We start from the raw sequence: 18,196 nt of genomic DNA, 5'->3' as shown, positions 1-18,196 counted from the left end.
TAATTTATAGTTGGCCACTCTTCTTCTAAACTCCCTGAGAACAGAGACCAATTATGCAATACATAGCACCCGACACAGTGTCGATCTCATAACAGGTGCAAAATAGATATTTGTTGGCAGTTTGAATGCAAATACCTAGGGCAGAGCCCCAAGACACTGTGTGTTATATTCAGGGTTAAATAGAAAAGGCTGACATGGCACAGGAAAGAGAGAAAGAGTAGACCAGATGGCAGGAGGAAACCAGCGGTGTGTTGTCACCGAAGTCGGGCATAAGAGTATTCTAAAGAGGAAGGAGACCGTTGTGTATGATGAAAACTGGATTTAAGGACATGGCAACAAGGGTGATTTCCATGGAGCACTAGGAGCGGAAGCCAGATTGGAAAGAGTTGAGGAGTAAATATAAAGCAAATGGAAGCCCTACGTGCAGACCAAAGATGGGTTTTTAATGAGAAGAAAATGGAAGCTTATCTATGAATTTTTTACTTCAGGGCAATAAAAACTGATAATGATGGGGCCAACTGCATTCAGCAGCAGTTAAGTGCGGCCAACAGGACCCAGGTCACACATGGCTGACCAGGGTTTAAATCCTAGGCCCACCTTCTTGAAAAACGTGCCCAGTGTGCCTGTAAGTGCCCAGACCTTGACAGGATGGACAATTGAAGGGAAAAGGATGGTAGCATGACCAAGCCCCATTAGGGGGTGCTTTCTCCCTCTCTCCTTTCTCTCTCTCTCTTGCTCTCTCTTTTTCTTACATCTGCTCACACACCCTCTGGCATTAAAAAAAAAAAAAAAAAACTCAATAATGACGCAAACATCCAAAAATCGTTTTATTAGTAGGGAGGAAGGGATTAAGTAACAGTGTGTGGGAAAACACCACACAGGTCAAATAGCACAGAGGAAGGAGGGAAGGTGTCGCCACATTTTGACTCTCAGGATCTGCTTTTCTGCGGGCGACTTTAGATTTCCCTGGTGTTCTCCCTCTCAAAGGTATAGTAGAAATTCTAATGGAAGTGTCTTCCTCTGTTTGAACAACTCAACCTGAATCAAAGAAAGATAAGAAACAATAACAGGAAATTGGAACCAGGCTAAAATAATCACATTACCAAACACAATCAATACAAATATCAAAGCCTACAACAGAGTGAAGGACAACCCAGCAGGAGCAAAGGCAGTGATGTCTAGGGACAGGCAATTCCCCACTATATACCTTTTTTTTTTTTTTTTTGACAGATTTTTGCTATAGGGTGCGTGCGCTCGCCAGACAGAGAGAGACATAGAGACAGAAAGCGAGAAATCACCCCCCAGGGGGGATGGTCACGCCGCAATCCCTTCTCCTCCATTCTCCTCTTGGGATCTTGGGCACGCGCGCACATGCGCCCGGTGTGAGTTTTAAGCCACCGGGTCTGGGACGTGAACCACGGTCGACTACGTGGGAGTCCAGCGACATAGCCATTACACTAACTGCTGGTTCCCCCCATTATATACCTTTTGACTAGTCCCCCAGCTCTGGAAACCCTGTATGTGAAAAGACCTCAGGCCCATCAGCAGTGGTGCACGGGTTGCACCACCACGTGGGAAACTGGAGCCACAGGAGTGGCCTGGATTTTGTTCCTGGACCAACCTGAAAATACCAGGTACAGTTGTGGCACACCTTTAATCCTAGCTAACTGGAAGGCTACAGTCAGAAAATCACAACAAGGTGAGACCCTCAATGATATCTTTCTCTGCATCTCTCTCTCATTCTCTCCCTACACCTCATTTTTTTTTTAAAAAATAGGTGCATTTAGAGAAATTTAACCCAGTCTTTTGGTCTTATCCCAGATATGGTTGATGTTAGAGATAAACAAACTTAGACACCTGAATTGAGGACAAATCTCATTCAGTAATAAATTATCACAATAGAGGTCTAGCATGGGGACCAGCAGTTGGCTTAATGGCTGTGTTGCTGGACTCCCATGTAGTCGACCATGGTTTGAGTCCTGGATCCGGCGGCTTAAACTCACACCAGGTGCATGTGCATGCATGCCCAAGATCCCGAGAGGAGAATGGAGGAGAAGGGATTGCAGTGTGATCATCCCCTCTGGGGGGGTGATTTCTCACTTTCTGTCTCTCTGTCTCACTCTCTGTCTTTCTGGCAAGCGCATGCGCCCTATAGCAAAAAACTTCTCAAAAAAAAAAAAAAAAGAGGGCTAGCATGAACTGAACTCTGCTCCGATTTGTGCAGACGGTATATCATGCCAGTCTCTCCCTCTTGGTGATAAAATGTGGTTAGGTTAAGGGAGATTACATGGTTAGAAAGGTACAGTGCCCTCTTCTGATTAAAGAGGTAATCTGCGCTGTATGACAAGCCAGTTCTCCAACACATTTCACCCCACAGTTTCGGCAACCATCTATGACCTTTGCTGAATTATTTATTACTCTGGGAGTTATAAAAACTGATCTTCATTTCTTCAATATTCATAAGTCCACATTCCTCTGAAAAGAATAGATATTCCTGTGTTCTCTTTTTCAATATTGTGGTGGACTCTCTTAGTTCATAGTTCATAACCAAATACAATAGACAGCGTGTCCTTAAACAACAGAAATTTATTTCACAGTTTAGATGCTTCAGAACCCAAGAGGAACCAGCAAGGTAGACTCGTTCCGAGGCCTCTTCACTAGGCTTCTAGGCTGTCATTTCTGATGTGCTAGGGTACTAGAGGAAAGAGATTTCTGTGTGACCAGATGCTGTAGAGGGAGGGTTCTCTCTCTCTCTCTCTCTCTCTCTCTCTCTCTCTCCCTCCCTCCTCCCCCCCGTCATTCTCCCATGCTCACCTGTCCTATCATGAATCAAAAAATAAAATGAAATATAAAGTGAACCAAGGGCTGGCCTTCACTTCAGGTGTGTCCCAAAGCCTTGATGGAGTGTCACCACCTAGTGGACATTGTGTGCAGCAACCATGGTGGCGCCTACCAGACCCTCGAATTAAGATGGAAGCTAATACACATTTGTCTTCTAAATATTACCCAGGACTCTGGGTGGATGGATTCCAGTGTGTGTGTGGGGGGGGGGGACTATTTTCAGAAAGGTCATATGACATCACTTTATAGTAGACAAACAGGATGCTTAAACATTAATTTGCCATTTAGTTCAGGAATCTAAATGCCCTCATGCACATGAACACAATGATGAGGCCTTTGTTCCTGGGTATTATTTATTTCCTTGGCCAGTAGATTTTTTTTAAAAAAAAACAGGTTTTTGCTTTAGGGTGCATGCACCTGCCAGAGAGAGAGACAGACACAGTGAGAGAGAAAATAAGAAATCAGCCCATGGGGAGCATGGCCACGCCACAATCCCTTCTCCTCCACTCTCCTCCTGGTGATCTTGAGCATGCACACACATGAATCCAGCATGAGTTTCAAGCCACCAGGTCCAGGACTAGAACTACAGTCAGTGATGTGAGAGTCCAGTGACATACCCACTACACCATCTGCTAGTCCCACCAGTAGATTTTCTGGACAAGAATATGGGGCCCTACCAGAGGTGAAATCAAGATCTTCAAATATAAGTAGGAAAAAGAAGGTCCATGGTCTCCCAGATGTATCCACTGCTGCTTGCTTTTCAACCTAGATCTACAACAGATGGGGACCGGCCAGAAAGTCTTCTGAATGGGCCTGAGGGGAGGGAAAACTGCATGTTCCATGCCAGATGAACGAGAGGAGATAGAACTTATTATTTTTTTAATAGTGCATGTGCGCTCCCAAGAAAGACAGAGAGAGACAGAGAGACATAAAGTGAGAAATCACCCCCTACGGGCATGGCCACGCCACAATCCCTTCTCTGTTCTCCTCTTGGGATCTTGGGCATGCATGCACATGCACCCGGCGTGAGTTTGAGCCACCGGGTCCAGGACTCAAACCGTGGTCAACTACATGGGAGTTCAGCAACGTAGCCATTATGCTACCTGCTGATCCCGGAGATTGAACTCTTTTAAATGAATGTGAAAAACAAAACAAAACAAAAAACCCTCAGTGCATGAAGTAACATATGAAAGAAGTAAAAGGAATTCCTGTCACAAGCCTAACTTAGACCCATTGCATTGACATTAAGGTAGTTACTAGAACCTGCCACTGGATCATGTTGGATTTTTAAAAGTATCTTAATACAGATACAAATATAATATTTGATCTCAAATTCATCTTATTTTAATAACTATTTAAATGTGGTTATTTTTAATCCTATACATTTAATTTTATAAAACATTCTGAAAAGAAGGGATCCCACAGGCTCCACCAGCTAACCTGCTTTTCCTAGAAATTGGATCCAACTTCAATCACACTGAAGAATTTAACTGCAGCCACAAGGAGGCTGGGACTGGCACCTTTATTCTGGGCAATGTCAGGCCTTGCTAATTCCGAATTCTGTGTCTAATATATAGGGAAGAATAAATATTGGGAATAGGTCTTGACCATATACACGGTCTTCAGAAAGTTCCTGGGAAGTGCATATTATAAAAAAAAAAAACTATGCCTGGATTTCAACTCATCTTTCCTTTATGTTAATCTGTATCATTTATAAATAGATAATCAGGCTTCTCAAGCTTCTCAGACTCCTCTGATCATTGCTTCTTTGGGGATGCATTAATTCCTTTTTTGTCCTAAATCTATTCTTGGTCAGTTAAGATCATGACCTTCAGTTTTTACCTTCCAGGGTCACTGACTCATTTTCAGTGTATGGTTGTCCTTTTGTTTGTTTTATGTGATTCATTCAAGTTCATTGATTTACACGTGTGTTTGCTCTCAGCTCTTGCCATCATATTGGGTTGTCGAAAAGTCATTTTGCATAGAAAAACAGAAAAATACGTCATGACTTTCCTGACAATATTTCATGCTTTCTAAAAATCTTTTCCTTGTATGTTTTTCAGTGTTTTTATTTGGGTTCTCAGGAAGATTTGTATTTTCATTGTTATTTTATTTATTTTTTTTTAGAGAGATTTTGCTATAGGGCATGTGCACTTACTGAAGAGAAAGAGAGAAAGAAAGTGAAAAATCACAACCCAGGGGATGGCTGAACTGTAATCCCTTCTCCATTCTTCTCTTGGAATTTTGGGCATGCACCTATACATGCCAAGCATGAGTTTCAAGCTGCTGAATCCAGGACTCAAAACATGGTTGGCCATGTGGCATCCATGGTTCTTTTTTTGAAGAAGATGGAGCTGGGGAGGGGGTGGGGGCAATGCAGAAAGTACTCTACAATCCCTTTCCTTTGTGTCTCCATCCCATCAGGATTCTGAGTATGCATACAGATGTTTTCAGTGTATTTTTCAAGCCACCAAGGCCAGGATTTGAACCATGATTTTAGCTAAATATGTATTTATTAATGTTTACCGTTCAACCTTACACTGCTACAGCTAAGCCCATTCAGGTACCAGCAACTAAAGATGACATCAACATACTTACTCTACCTTCTACTTCTATTTTCTTTCCCTTTCAAGTAGTGTTCTGACTATTTTTTCTACATTGTCAGAGGTTATAATGTTTATAACTTGTTCTGGAATTATAATCTCTGGAGTTGTTTTAGATTTTAATTCATCAAATAGATTGAAAATGAACAATCACTTCTTTTGTCATAATTCTTTTATTTTTCATATGTTTGACTTCTCCCACTAGGAATTTCTTCAAGAACAACTCATATAAATCATAGTTTATGAGTACTTACATGTTTAAACTGTTTTTAAAAATCTGGCTGCTATAAATCTTCATTTCATTTTTTTCCTTCGGGCATAAAATCTGCCTCTTTCCCCTGTTCCTGACATTCCTAACCTTGGGAGTTTTCTCCATCCTCTGTCTCAGAGAGATCACAAGGGGAGAGAGAATGTTTGCTGAAGCCACAGACACTGCAAGGGCTACCGCCACTCAGCTGCACGCAGAGGCCTGATGCCTGCACCCCTTGGCATTCAGAGGTGACAGAATCGTGTGAAGGAAGTGACAGAGAAGTCTAGACTATGTGGATCCTCCCACAAGTTCTGGAACTGCTGATCCACCCTCTAAACTCACGCAGGCTGGCAAGTCAGGAAAACAGCAACATCCCAGCGAGAGACAGTCTAGCTAGTGCCCATTAACTCACATGAAGGCTTACACAAACCTAAGACCTGAGCCAGAAGTTTACCTGAGACCAGATGGCCAAGAACAATGGACATTGTTTTTGACACTGCAATTGTTTCTGGACAAAAGGCCAATGTAGTTGGAGGTTAACATGATATGGCCTTAAAAGATTTGGCATTTGTAGACTGTGTAATCAATTTAAAGAGGAGGAGGGTGGTTCAAAACACTGGTGGAATCAGGGTCAAAGAACAGATGCTGATGAGCCCAAATATAACAGTAAAGGACAACATGACTGTAAAAGTCCCAGAGCAAGCATGTGAGAAGCAACAATAAAATCCATAAAATTTAACATAAAAAGTCCATGAACAGCTAGTATGTGTGGCATTGACTGAATCATGCAACCCCGCTAGGTAGTACTGCTACCATTCCCATGTAATAGGATAAATTAAGCCCGGATTTGAACCCCCATATGATCATGGAACCTAAGTTTTTAGTCACAATGCAACCCCAAGTAATGTAGATCATTTATCTATGCTCAAAAATAACAGCCATCCTACAGTTTATGTTGAGCTCATTTCCTATGATCTATTTATGTTGCATTTTTAATATTTTTCTTTGCTTTCTCCTTCTTGCCAGAGGGCATGTGCACTCAGCAGAGGGGGCCTGGAAAAAGTGCCTCTTGATAAGATATAGTTATGCCGCAATCCTTCTCCTCCATCTCTTCATCCTGTCAGGATTTGGAGCACACGCGCTCATATACCTGGAATGTTTCTCAAGCCTCCAGGGCTGGGATTCAAACTGTGGTTGGCCATATAGAATCTGGCTCCCTTAACCACAAAGCTAACGGGCCACCCCAGCGTTTTGAAATTTTAAGTTGCCATTTGAGGCAGTTGCTCTATTCTAGTCCCATTTCATGTTCAGAAAAATTAATAACGATGTTAGATCAGTTGGAGAAACTAAAAAGAAATCAAAAGAGAAATTGGACATTATTTCTGACGTCTTCATTGGGCATCAACAAGATAGAATATCAGAATGTAACAGAACCTTTCTGGAGAAGCAAAGAAAGCAATCCTATACCATTTGGTCTCTAATAAGTTAGAGAGACAGTATTTTAGCCACTACCATAAGGCTCAACAGCCTCCAGAAACATCTTTCCCATTTATTCAAAAGCAATTTTTGAGCATCTCTATGCCCAGCTTTGCACATGGTATTCCATGAAGAACAGGGGACAGAGAATCCAGATTCTCAACCCAAAGTCCAGTGGGTAAAATATAGATTTACAGATTTGCCAAGCCCAAATCCAGTTAGTATCATAATCCCATTTTTGTCCCAGACATTGGGACCTTGACATCCAAGACAGCATTTAAGGTATCACTGCTTTTCAGAATGTACCATGTTGACTGCTTCTAGGAGTTTTTTTTATTTATTTATTTATTTATTTTAAATAATTATTTTTATTTAATTTTATTTTATTTTCATTTGACCAGAGAGGGACAGAATGAGCAAGAGAGAGAGAGGGAAAGTGATAAAGCAAGCAGATAGATCTGGGATTCGAAGCATGGTCCACCATGTGGGAGTCCAGCATCCTTAACCACCATGCCACTTGCCAGCCCCTAGGAGAGTTATTTATTTAGTTTTTTTGGTTTTTTTTGGGTTTTTTTGTTTTTGTTTTTGTTTTTGTTTTTGTTTTTTGGAGAGGTTTTTGCTATAGGGCGTGTGCGCTCGCCAGACAGACAGAGAGAGAGAGAGACAGCAAGCGAGAAATCACCCCCCCAGGAGGGATGGTCACACCACAATCCCTTCTCCTCCATTCTCCTCTCGGGATCTTGGGCACGCAGGCACACGCGCCCAATGTGAGTTTAAGCCACCGGGTCCGGGACTCAAACCGCGGTCGACTACATGGGAGGCCAGTGACATAGCCATTATACTAACTGCTGGTCCCAACGAGAGTTATTTTTAAATCCACAGAGAAATACACATGATAGAGAGATTAGATAGGTAATAGATAAGCAACTTTGATTATCAATCCACATCTGATCTGGCAGTAAAGTCTTGCAATCAGGGTATACAGAACCCACTGCAGGGTGTCAGGCTCTGGAATCCTTTAATCAAGCTTTCTGAATGGAAAGGAAACCACGGGGAATCTAATCCATTTTTAAAAAGCCATTACTATGGCTTTCAATATTTGCAAGACCCAAAAGGTCAGACTCTACAGGAACAATATGGCCTGAGAACAGTCTGAGTTCAGATCCCACTCCAGTGATTTCTAGCTGTACAGGCAAGTCAAATAATTTACTTACCCTTGTTTAGTTTCTTCACTTGTAAAAGTGGGGCCCAGAGCACCCATTTTACAGGCCCCTTATGAAGATGGAATTCAAAAGTCTATGAAGGGTTAAATGCATGTCTGTTATCTACTAAATACTGTAAATTATTCCACACAAAATCATAAGCCAAAACCGGACCAGCAGATGACCTAATGGTTATGTCACTAGACTCTCACATAGTCGACTGAGGTTCAAGTCCAGGACCCAGTGGCTTAAAATCATACTGGGCACATGTGCATGTGTGCCCAAGATCCCGAGAGGAGTCTGGAGGAGAAGGGATTGCAATATGACCATCCCCTCTGGGGGGTGACTTCTCGTTTTCTGTCTCTTTCTCTCTCTCTCTCTCTCTTTCTCCAGTGAGTGCACATGCTCTATAACAAAAATCTCTCTTGAGGAAAAAAAAATCGGAAACTAAAATCAACAAGGCAGAAGTTGCTTTCATCTGGATTAAAGTCGGGAAGTGGGTAGTATAAGGCTGGTTCCAGGGTCTCAGGGACCCGTGTTGATCCCGCCTCACATTCTGACATCACTTGGATATAGCTGTGTCTAGGGTCTGGGTAGAACCAGGTACTTACCAGGGTGTAAAATAGAGGAAAGGACAAACAAGACCAAAAGCACCTTCCAGCAACCCCTCAAGGAACATGCCCCTAGCTGCCCACCTGGACACTCCTTCCATTTCCATTTCGTTGGTTAGAAGTTTGTTGCAAGGGAAGCCTGGACAGTGACCTTTATTCTAGGGGACTATGTGTCACCTAAGATTCTCTTGTAGAAGATACCACAGGTGGGGGAGAAGGGTATTTTAGGAATTTCCAGTATTCTTGAAAGACTAATAAGGTTTTGGGAACCAGCAGTTAGTGTAATGGCTATGTCGCTGGACTCCCACGTAGTCGACCTCGGTTTGTCGACCGCGGTTTGCGTCCCGGACCCGGTGGCGTAAAACTCACGCTGGGCGCGTGTGTGTGCGTGCCCAAGATCCCGAGAGGAGAATGGAGGAATGGAGGAGAAGGGATTGCAGTGTGACCATCCCCTCTGGGGGGTGATATCTCGCTTTCTGTCTCTATGTCTCTCTTTGTCTGTCTGGTGAGCGCACGCTCCCTATAGCGAAAACCTCTCCAAAAAAAAAAAAAAAAAAGAGCTGGGTAGGAAATGGTACATTCCTGGTTACAGAAATCTGCCCTTGGAAGGGGACTTGATCCAGGATTATCATCCACTGTTAATCACACCAACAGTTGTTTGTAACTAATGTAGCTAACTAGAGAAATAACAAGTGGCATGCCTACACGGTTCAGAAATATTCCTACCCGGATCCCACGACTTTCTTTTCCACTCAGTAGAGTGATAGGTTTTGCAGCCATAATCATAGGAGTTAGATGTACAAAAGGTAAATAGTCATCCAAATTGCTAACTAGACGGAAAGAAACAGTGGGCTCAGAAGTAATTATGGGGCCTCTCCTAGAGCCCCATGACCTCAATTTAAAAAGATGCAAAAAAAAAAAAAGGCAGGGGTCTCCACAGTTATTTTCCAGACACCAATCAACTCTCACAAGAACCCCATTATTTCTGTTGGAAATCGCCAAATGAGAGACATTGTTCTCGAAAAGACTAAGAAGCCAAGGCATATACTCTGGTGGGAGCAAAATAATCCCATTACATAGTGAAAAATACATGCAGAGGTTGACATTTAAAGAAAAAGCTGTGCAACCTGCCCAGCACACACACACACACACACACACACACACACACACTCCCCTTTTGCGCTTTTATTCACTTTAAAAAGACAGGATCCATCCTCGTATTCCTTGTATTCCTTAAGTCAGTTTCAGATCCTGCCACCAGGTGGCAGGAATAATCAGCATCAAAGCGCTGAAGCTCCTGATGGAAGCAGACGTCAGGATTCTGGAAGGGACCTCAGGAACAGCAAATCCAGACTGCGCTGTATAGATGGGAGACTGGGTGTGAGGTGCTGAGTCTTGGAAAGATGTGGCCTACTCAGCACCTCACATGTATTCAGAAACCATGAGGACTTGCCCCTTCTGTTATTATTGTTAATATTCTAGTCCACCTTTTGTTTGGTTTAATTTTTAATTTGGTATTAAGGAAAATTTCAGTATCATATATACACATATATATATACATATATATATTGTCCTTTCAAAGTATAGATTTTTTAAAAAATTATTTTATTTAACTTTATTTATTTATTTGTTTGTTTTAATTTGATCAGAGAGAGACAGAGTGAGAGAGGGAAAGTGAGAAAGCAAGCTGCCAGGGACTCAAACCCCAGTTGACCATGTGGCAGTCCAGCACACTTAATCACCATGCCACCTGCTGGCCCCATGCCATGGATTCTTATACCAAACACCTAAAGGCACTACAACACTATGCAAGTGCAACATTAAAACCACCATGGTTTATTAGTTCAACAAATAATCTTTAGCGTCTGCTATATGCAAGGAACAATGCTTAAGTAAGATACAAACAACCATAGCGCAAAAAGAAAGCATGACAACAATACATTTATGCAAAAATCACTTGTGCGCCTTGAGTTTTTATTTGTGTTTATATGCTTCTGTGGTTTTTTGTTTGGCTTTTTTGTTTGTTTTTTTGTTTGCTATGTGGTGTGTGTACTCACCAGAAAGAGAGAGAGAAAGTGAGAAATCACTACCCCAGAGCAGATGGCAACACTGCAATCCATCGTCCTCTCCTCTCCTCTCTGGATTTTGGGCATGCAGGCACATGCACCTGATGTGATTTTTCAAGCTGCCAGGTCCAGAACTCACACAGCCAGTCATGTGCTATCCAGTTGCCTTAAACCCTGTGCCACCTGCTGGCCCCACTTTTGTATTTCAATAAGTGGAAAATATGTATGAGATTGCAATATTTTCTAGTTTCCTGGTACTAGCTAGAGGTCTATATTTAAAATCAAAGTCATGCCCCTGGTCTTGTTTTCATAGACAAGGTCCCAGCCATTAGGGCTAGCAGGAGCATTTTCTGATACCAGTTGCCCTACGAAAAAGTTGGCTTGGGATAAGAGGAAAGATTAAGACACCCCCAAAGGGAACCAGCTGTTAGCGTAATGGCTATGTTACTGGACTCCCATGTAGTAGACCGTGGTTCGCGTCCCAGACCTGGTGGCTTAAAACTCACGCCTGGCGTGTGTGCGTGCGTGCCCAAGATCCCGAGAGGAGAATGGAGGAGAAGGGATTGCGGCGTGACCATCCCGCCTGGGGGGTGATTTCTTGCTTTCTGTCTCTCTGTCTCTGTCTGTCTGGCGAGCGCACGCGCCCTATAGCAAAAACTTTTTCAAAAAAAAAAAAAAAAAAAAGACACCTCCAAAAAGACCAAAGAGAAGCAAGCCAGGTGTTTGTCTGGGAACAGCAGATGAGGGGTCAGGACAGCCCTCCAAGAACAAGCCTTTCTTAGTTCCTTAAAGTAAAATCTAAATCGCTTCATGAAGAAAAATTTTTAAAATGCCCATTGCTACTGGCAATTGCTTTCACCAAACAAAATATATTTTAACATCTCATAAAACCAGCCTCAAAGAAGGAAATTGTCTGGCTACAGTTTTCTGCACTTCGTTTCATTTTCTAGGTTGAAACCCTGCGTGAGGTGGCGGAAAGGAGGGTGGACAGCTGCCCCCTGGCCTCGCTTCTGCTTACTACAAAGCCTTCTGGCCACGGCAAGGGCTGCTATCCTCTTCCCCTTCTTCCTCAGGTTGGACCACACTGATATTTTCTACCAGAACGAATCAAGTCTAAAGTCATCTGTGTACCTTATGAGACAGGGACTCATCGGCTATCCTTTAGTCCGCCGCCTCATCCAAACACCCTTTGCTTATATCTTCCTCCAAAATTCTGCTAGGTATCATTCATTTAAAAAATAAATTGTTTTTTTGGCTCTGACATTTTACTTTTACACTCTGTACTTTTTTCTTAGAATGAAGAAAGCGTTCTTGAAAACCAAAATGCATCAGGAAACGGCAACTCGATCAGGAGCAGAGCTGTGCCAGGCAGGGAGCCTATAAATACCAAGCAGGTACGGCCAACCCCGGTCAAGTGACTCTGGTGTCATGGTAACCACTGCACGCTTGGCACCTGAGAGCTGTGGGGACAGAAGTCATGTGCCCGGCTGGCACTCAGAGGACTGGATTAAATGGTAATTAGCGTGTGTTCAGAGTTGGGAAGGAAACACACACGCCCAAACAAAGAGACTTTGTTTTTAGACACCTGTCCTCAGAGTTCCCCAAGGGCAAGAGGATCCAGACTTTTTCTGAAACTTCACTGTGATGGATTCCAAGCTCCAGCTCACGGCAAAAAGCATGCACTTAAACAAAAGCATCTGAAAGAGACAGACAAGAGGAAGGCCCCAATGTGGTTCCGAAACCACATTCATCATGTCCTAGAGTTCCTCGATGGCACCCTGATTTACCCCAGTCTAAGAACTCTGTTTCCTTCCATTGACATATTGAACTCATGTAAAGAAAGTGAGCACACTGCCCATGCAGACCCTTCTTTAAAGGTAATGTTGAGTGTTCACTATTATGTCATTTTGTGGGGCATTTTATCATGATGATAGAATACCTGTTTTTTTAAGTTTTTTTTTTTTTTTTTTTGAGAGGTTTTTGCTATCGGGCGCGTGTGCTTGCCAGAGGGGCAGAGAGAAACAGAAAGCGAGAAATCACCCCCCAAGAGGGTTGGCCACGCCACAATCCCTTCTTCTCCATTCTCCTCTTGGGATATTGGGCACACACGCACATGCGCCTGGCGTGAGTTTAAGCCACCGGGTCCAGGACTTGAACTGCAGTCGACTACATGGGAGTTCAGCCACATAACCATTATGCTAACTGCTGGTCCCAATGATAGAATATCTCTTTTAAGTGGAAAATAATTGCAGACAAACTTGGGAGCCAAACGTAGCTTGAAATTCAAAAGGAAAAATGTCTAACATATTGGAACTTAGTCATTTTTAATGCAAGCAGATGCCCACATGCATATATACGCACATGTCATCTATATGGAGGTCATACTATGTATCTTACGTAGTAACTGTCTATTTTACTTTATGTGTGTGTGTGCGTGTGTGTGTGTGCGTGTCTATAGGGCATGTGCACCCACCCAAGAGAGACAGAGGGAAAAATGAGAAACTGCCCACCTCCCCAGAGGGGATGGCCACTCCACAATCCCTTCTCCCCTATTTTCCTCTCAAGATTTCAGGTGCACACACACACACACACACACACACACACACACACATGCCTGGCATGTTTTTCAAGCCACCAGATACAAGATGCATACTGCAAAGTCAGCTATGTGGGAACCAACTACCTTAACCGCCACGCCACTAGCTAACCTATTCACTTAAAATATATTTTGAAGTGTTCATGTCACTAGGTATTCTTCAACAAAAAACAAAGACAATACTTATATCCACATAAAAAACTTGCACACAGAAGTTTATAGCAGCTTTATTCATAATTGATGAACTTAGAGGCAATCAAATTATCCTTCAGTAGGTGAATAGATAAATTATCTATAGTACATCCAGACAAGGAATATTATTTAGTACAAAAGTAAGTAAGTGGAACCAGTAGGTGGTATAGTGGTTAAGGTGTTGGACTCGCACATTGCCAACCACAGTTCAGCTCCCAGACCTAGAGGCTTGAAAAATCACACTGGGCACAAGTGTGCACATATCTAAAATCCTGGGAGGAGAATGGAAAAGGGATTGTAGCATGGCCATCCCCCTTGGGGAGTGATTTCTTGCTTTCTGTCTCTCTGTCTCTGTCCAGTGAGCACACATACCCTATGGCAAAAATCTTAAAAATATTTTTTTAATAAATAAGTTAACACACCATGACAAAACATGGAAGAAACTTAAATGCATATGACTAGCTGAAAAAAGTCAATCTGAAAAAGTTACCTACTGTACAATTCTAACTATATGACACTCTGGAAAAGATGAAGCTATGAAGACAGTAAAGTAATTGTTTCACTGCCCTCGAAATCCTTTCATTCATTTCTAACTCCCTTCTGTCTCCTGGAAACCATTGATCATTTTATTGCCTCCATAGCTTTGCCTTTTCCAGAATGTCATATTAGTTAGAATTATATAACAGTTTCACTGCTCTAAAATCCTCCTATTCATCTCTACTACAATGGCAGATACGTATTATTATACATTTGTCCAAACCCATAGAATGCAGAACACTGAAAATGAACCTAATATGGACTTTGGGTGATAATAACACGTCAGTATAGGTTCATCAGCTCTAACAAATGTATAATAATTTATAATAATAAAGAAAGGGGAGCAGGCCGCTGTCCCATGATTGTGGAGGTCAAGAAAAGGCCACTCCTCATGTTGTTACTGGTTTTGGTTTTTAAAGAGATATTTTTGCTATAGGGCATATGAGCTCACCAGAGAGACAGAGAGCAAGAAATCACCCCCAGGGGGGATGGCCACACCACTATCCCTTCTCCTCCATTCTCCTCTTGGGATTTGGACACATACAAACACATGCCCAACATGAGTTTAAGCCACTGGATCCAGGATTCAAACCATGGTCGACTACATGAGAGTCCAGCAATGTAACCATTATGTCCTCTGCTGATCCTTGTTATTATTTCTAAAAGGTAGTTTTAAAGGACTGAAAAAATGAAACAGTAGTAATGTTAGACGTTCCTTACAGGGTAGATAACTAGACGCTTTCACTGTAAGACAAATAATGATCAATTAGATCAAATATTTACCAAACAATGACTATTGGCCAAGTCAGGTGTTAGAAATAAATGAATAAGGCGTCTCTCTAGCCCTGTCTTCAGTAGCTGCAGCTTGGACTCAGCTGGTCTCCCTTGTAATTATCCCCTCATCTCCCCAGTTTCCGAGGTCCAGCCCAGATAATGAAGATAATTCAAATCAGAAGGATAATGGAGTTTGGCATCAAAGGACTACACGATCTTGAAGTATCCTTTCAGCTCAGAAACACGCTAGTCATTTATTCTGATGATTTGTCTTAAAGAGAACAAAAGCCATGTTGGCTATGAGAGCAAACGAAAACTGAAATACAACATTATACCTCCTAGAGCAGGTTCAGAGCTGCTCCTCATCTGTATACGGGTGTCCTCTTTACATGCAGGGCATTCGTTTCAAGACCCTTCCTTCCCGTAGATTCCTTAAACTACAAACAGTACCGAATCCTATATGCGCTGTTTTTTTCCTATCCATATCTACCTATGATAAAATTTAATTTCTAAATTATTCACCGTAGAGGTTGATAACCACTAATTATAAAATAGAACAACTAAAACAATGTATAATAACTCCTCCCTACCTCCTACTAGCCAGACCTCTCAGTAGAGACATTATTGCAGAATGGAAAGAGAAGGAAGTCCTCCGCCATCTTGGGAACAGGATGGGTCATGGATAGCTGAGCGTTTACCCTGCAGCTAGGAAGACTGTCCATGAAAGATGGCCGAGGTGTGTACTGCACCTGGTTAATTAGAGCAAGGGCTGGCAGAGTGAGGGAACGATTTCCCCTTAGCCTGACCAAGGGACCCTCGTTCCCAAGGGGAGGTTTAACAGCTATTGGAGGTGCCGAGCTACTGTCCGTTTTCTGCAGACCAAGCCTTAGGTAGCCAGTAAAATAAAATCAGTTTTGATCTCAGTGCTTTGGAAGCTGGGCCTTGCAGAGCTGTGAAGGGAGATTTATGCAGTCCCTGGTATGAAGTTCATTTAGCACTTGCCTGAAAACACGGCGGGGGTCGAATGATTATAGTAGAGACAGGGAGAAAAGCAGGAATATGAGCCTGTTCTCTTAAGAAAAGGAGAAATACTAAGTGCTGCTTGGGAAGGCAAGGGGGGATAAGTGTGACCCTGAACGTTGTGTGATTATAAGAAGGAAAAAATGTGCAGTAGATAATAAGAGCCGTCTTATTGCATGATAATTTAAGAGGACCTTTCAAAAGGTTTTTTTGCCATAATTCGCAATTTTGCAAAGTAGTCCAGGATCCATTAAGCCCAGATTTTCATTTTTCCTTCCCTGCTCCACTGTTTGATTTCTAGGGAGAAGAAGGGGTCACTATTGAACAGGATCCTCCAAGCATCAGAGAAGACATGGAGGATGACCAAGAGACGCATAAAAAAGGGTACCTTTTATTTAATAATGATTTATTTTTCATTTTATTTATTTTTTTAATATACTATAGGGCACGTGCACTCACCAGAGAGAGGCAGAAAGAAAGTAAGAAAGCAAGCCACCAGGTCCAGGACTCAAACTGCAGTGCAAATCCAGCACTTTAACCACCACGCCATCTGTTGGCCCCCCAAAGGGTACTGTTTTTAAACCAGGAAAACAATCATACCTTCTATCCATTTGGGTTTTTTCTTTTCTTTTCTTTTCTTTTTTTTCTTTCTTTTGAGAGGTTTTTGGGTGCGTGCACTCACCAGAAAGACAGAGACAGAAAGTGAGAACTCACCCCCTGGGGGGATGGCCACAACACAATTCCTTCTCCTCCATTCTCCTCTTGGGATCTTGGGCACATACGCACACCTGCCCGGCATGAGTTTAAGCCACCAGGACTGGGACTCGAACCACGGCCCACTACATGGGAGTCCAGCGACATAGCCATTACACCAACAGTTGGTCCCCTCATTTGGTTCTCCCACTTTGCTTTATCAGCATCCAATCCTTTTTTAGCATGTACTAGAGATTATCCCCTTCTATCCTCCCAACACAACACCGTTTTCAGAAAAATTGGTAGAGCTCTGTCTGGGATGATCAATGTGGTCAGTTCAAACTGCTGATGTCCTGAGAACCTGGCATCTAGATTTTAAATTCACTCCGGACCATTTTTGAATTAAAGGTGTAAATTACCGACTAATTGCTTCAGTCCATACAAAAGTAGTTCATTCATCTTCTCAATGTCAATCAATAGCAATTGATTTCTCAAAATCCAATCCTCTTTAAATCTCAACAAATGGTTGCTTTTACCATATGGAATCCTGAAGGTATTCTAAGTCCTGTGAAGTAGGAGAGGCATGATTATTATCTTTTGTTGTTGTTGTTGTTAGGAAAATGAAGCTCAGAGAAGTGACTTACCCAAAGTCAGGCAGCTAGACAGGAGGAGCTAGTTTACAATTTCAGACTGACTCTTAGTCCAGAATTTTCCAGTATTTTTAACATAGCACTACAGTATTGGTCCCTTTTCTAAATGCCTATTTGAATTTGATCCAAATTCCTACACCTCTGAGGAACTGTGCTTTTCTTATATCAGAAAATACCTCTGGGGTTGGCTAGAATCAGGGTTGGGAACTCCTGTCATATAAATACCATCACGAGTATTTTCCACCTCAGAAATAATAATAATTTCATCCTTCATTTATAATTCTGACTCAGAAACTGAGTAATTCTCTGGGACCAGCAGATGGTATAATGGCTATGTTGCTGGTCTCCCGTGTAGTCAACCGCAGTTTGAGTCCCGGACCTGGTAGCTTAAACTCACGCTGGGTGCGTGTGCATGTGTGCCCAAGATCCTGAGAGGACAATGGAGGAGAAGGGATTGCGGCGTGGCCATCCCCCCAGAGGGTGATTTCTCACTTTCTGCCTCTCTGTCTCTATCTTTCTGGCGAGCACATGTGCCCTATAGCAAAATCTTCTCCAGAAAAAAATAAAAGAAACTGAGCGATTCTCTTGGGTGGTTAGAGGTGCTCAGGTTTCCCTAATATTAATGATGCTAAAACAACCACCAGAGGTTGGGAATTGTTCAGCCCAGATACCCAAATAGCTGAAG

At 42.5% G+C, this 18,196-nt stretch overlaps 1 protein-coding gene across 1 annotated transcript in view; it reads left to right on the top strand.

The window, feature by feature from the left end:
• Nucleotides 1–18,196, top strand: part of SLC28A3 (solute carrier family 28 member 3) — a 71,958-nt gene that overhangs the window by 16,069 nt on the left and 37,693 nt on the right. Inside the window, exons 2-3 of the mRNA XM_006168990.2 lie at nucleotides 12,345–12,443; nucleotides 16,470–16,552. Of these exons, the coding sequence (XP_006169052.1) occupies nucleotides 12,345–12,443; nucleotides 16,470–16,552 (182 nt within the window). The remainder of the gene's footprint in view (nucleotides 1–12,344; nucleotides 12,444–16,469; nucleotides 16,553–18,196) is intronic.

The sequence above is a fragment of the Tupaia chinensis genome, unplaced genomic scaffold (genome assembly GCF_000334495.1).
Source record: "Tupaia chinensis unplaced genomic scaffold, TupChi_1.0 Scaffold146625_1, whole genome shotgun sequence".
Taxonomy (NCBI): domain Eukaryota; kingdom Metazoa; phylum Chordata; class Mammalia; order Scandentia; family Tupaiidae; genus Tupaia; species Tupaia belangeri.
The sequence above is the reverse complement of the archived record's forward strand: the minus strand, read 5'-3'. Positions and strand labels throughout refer to the sequence as shown.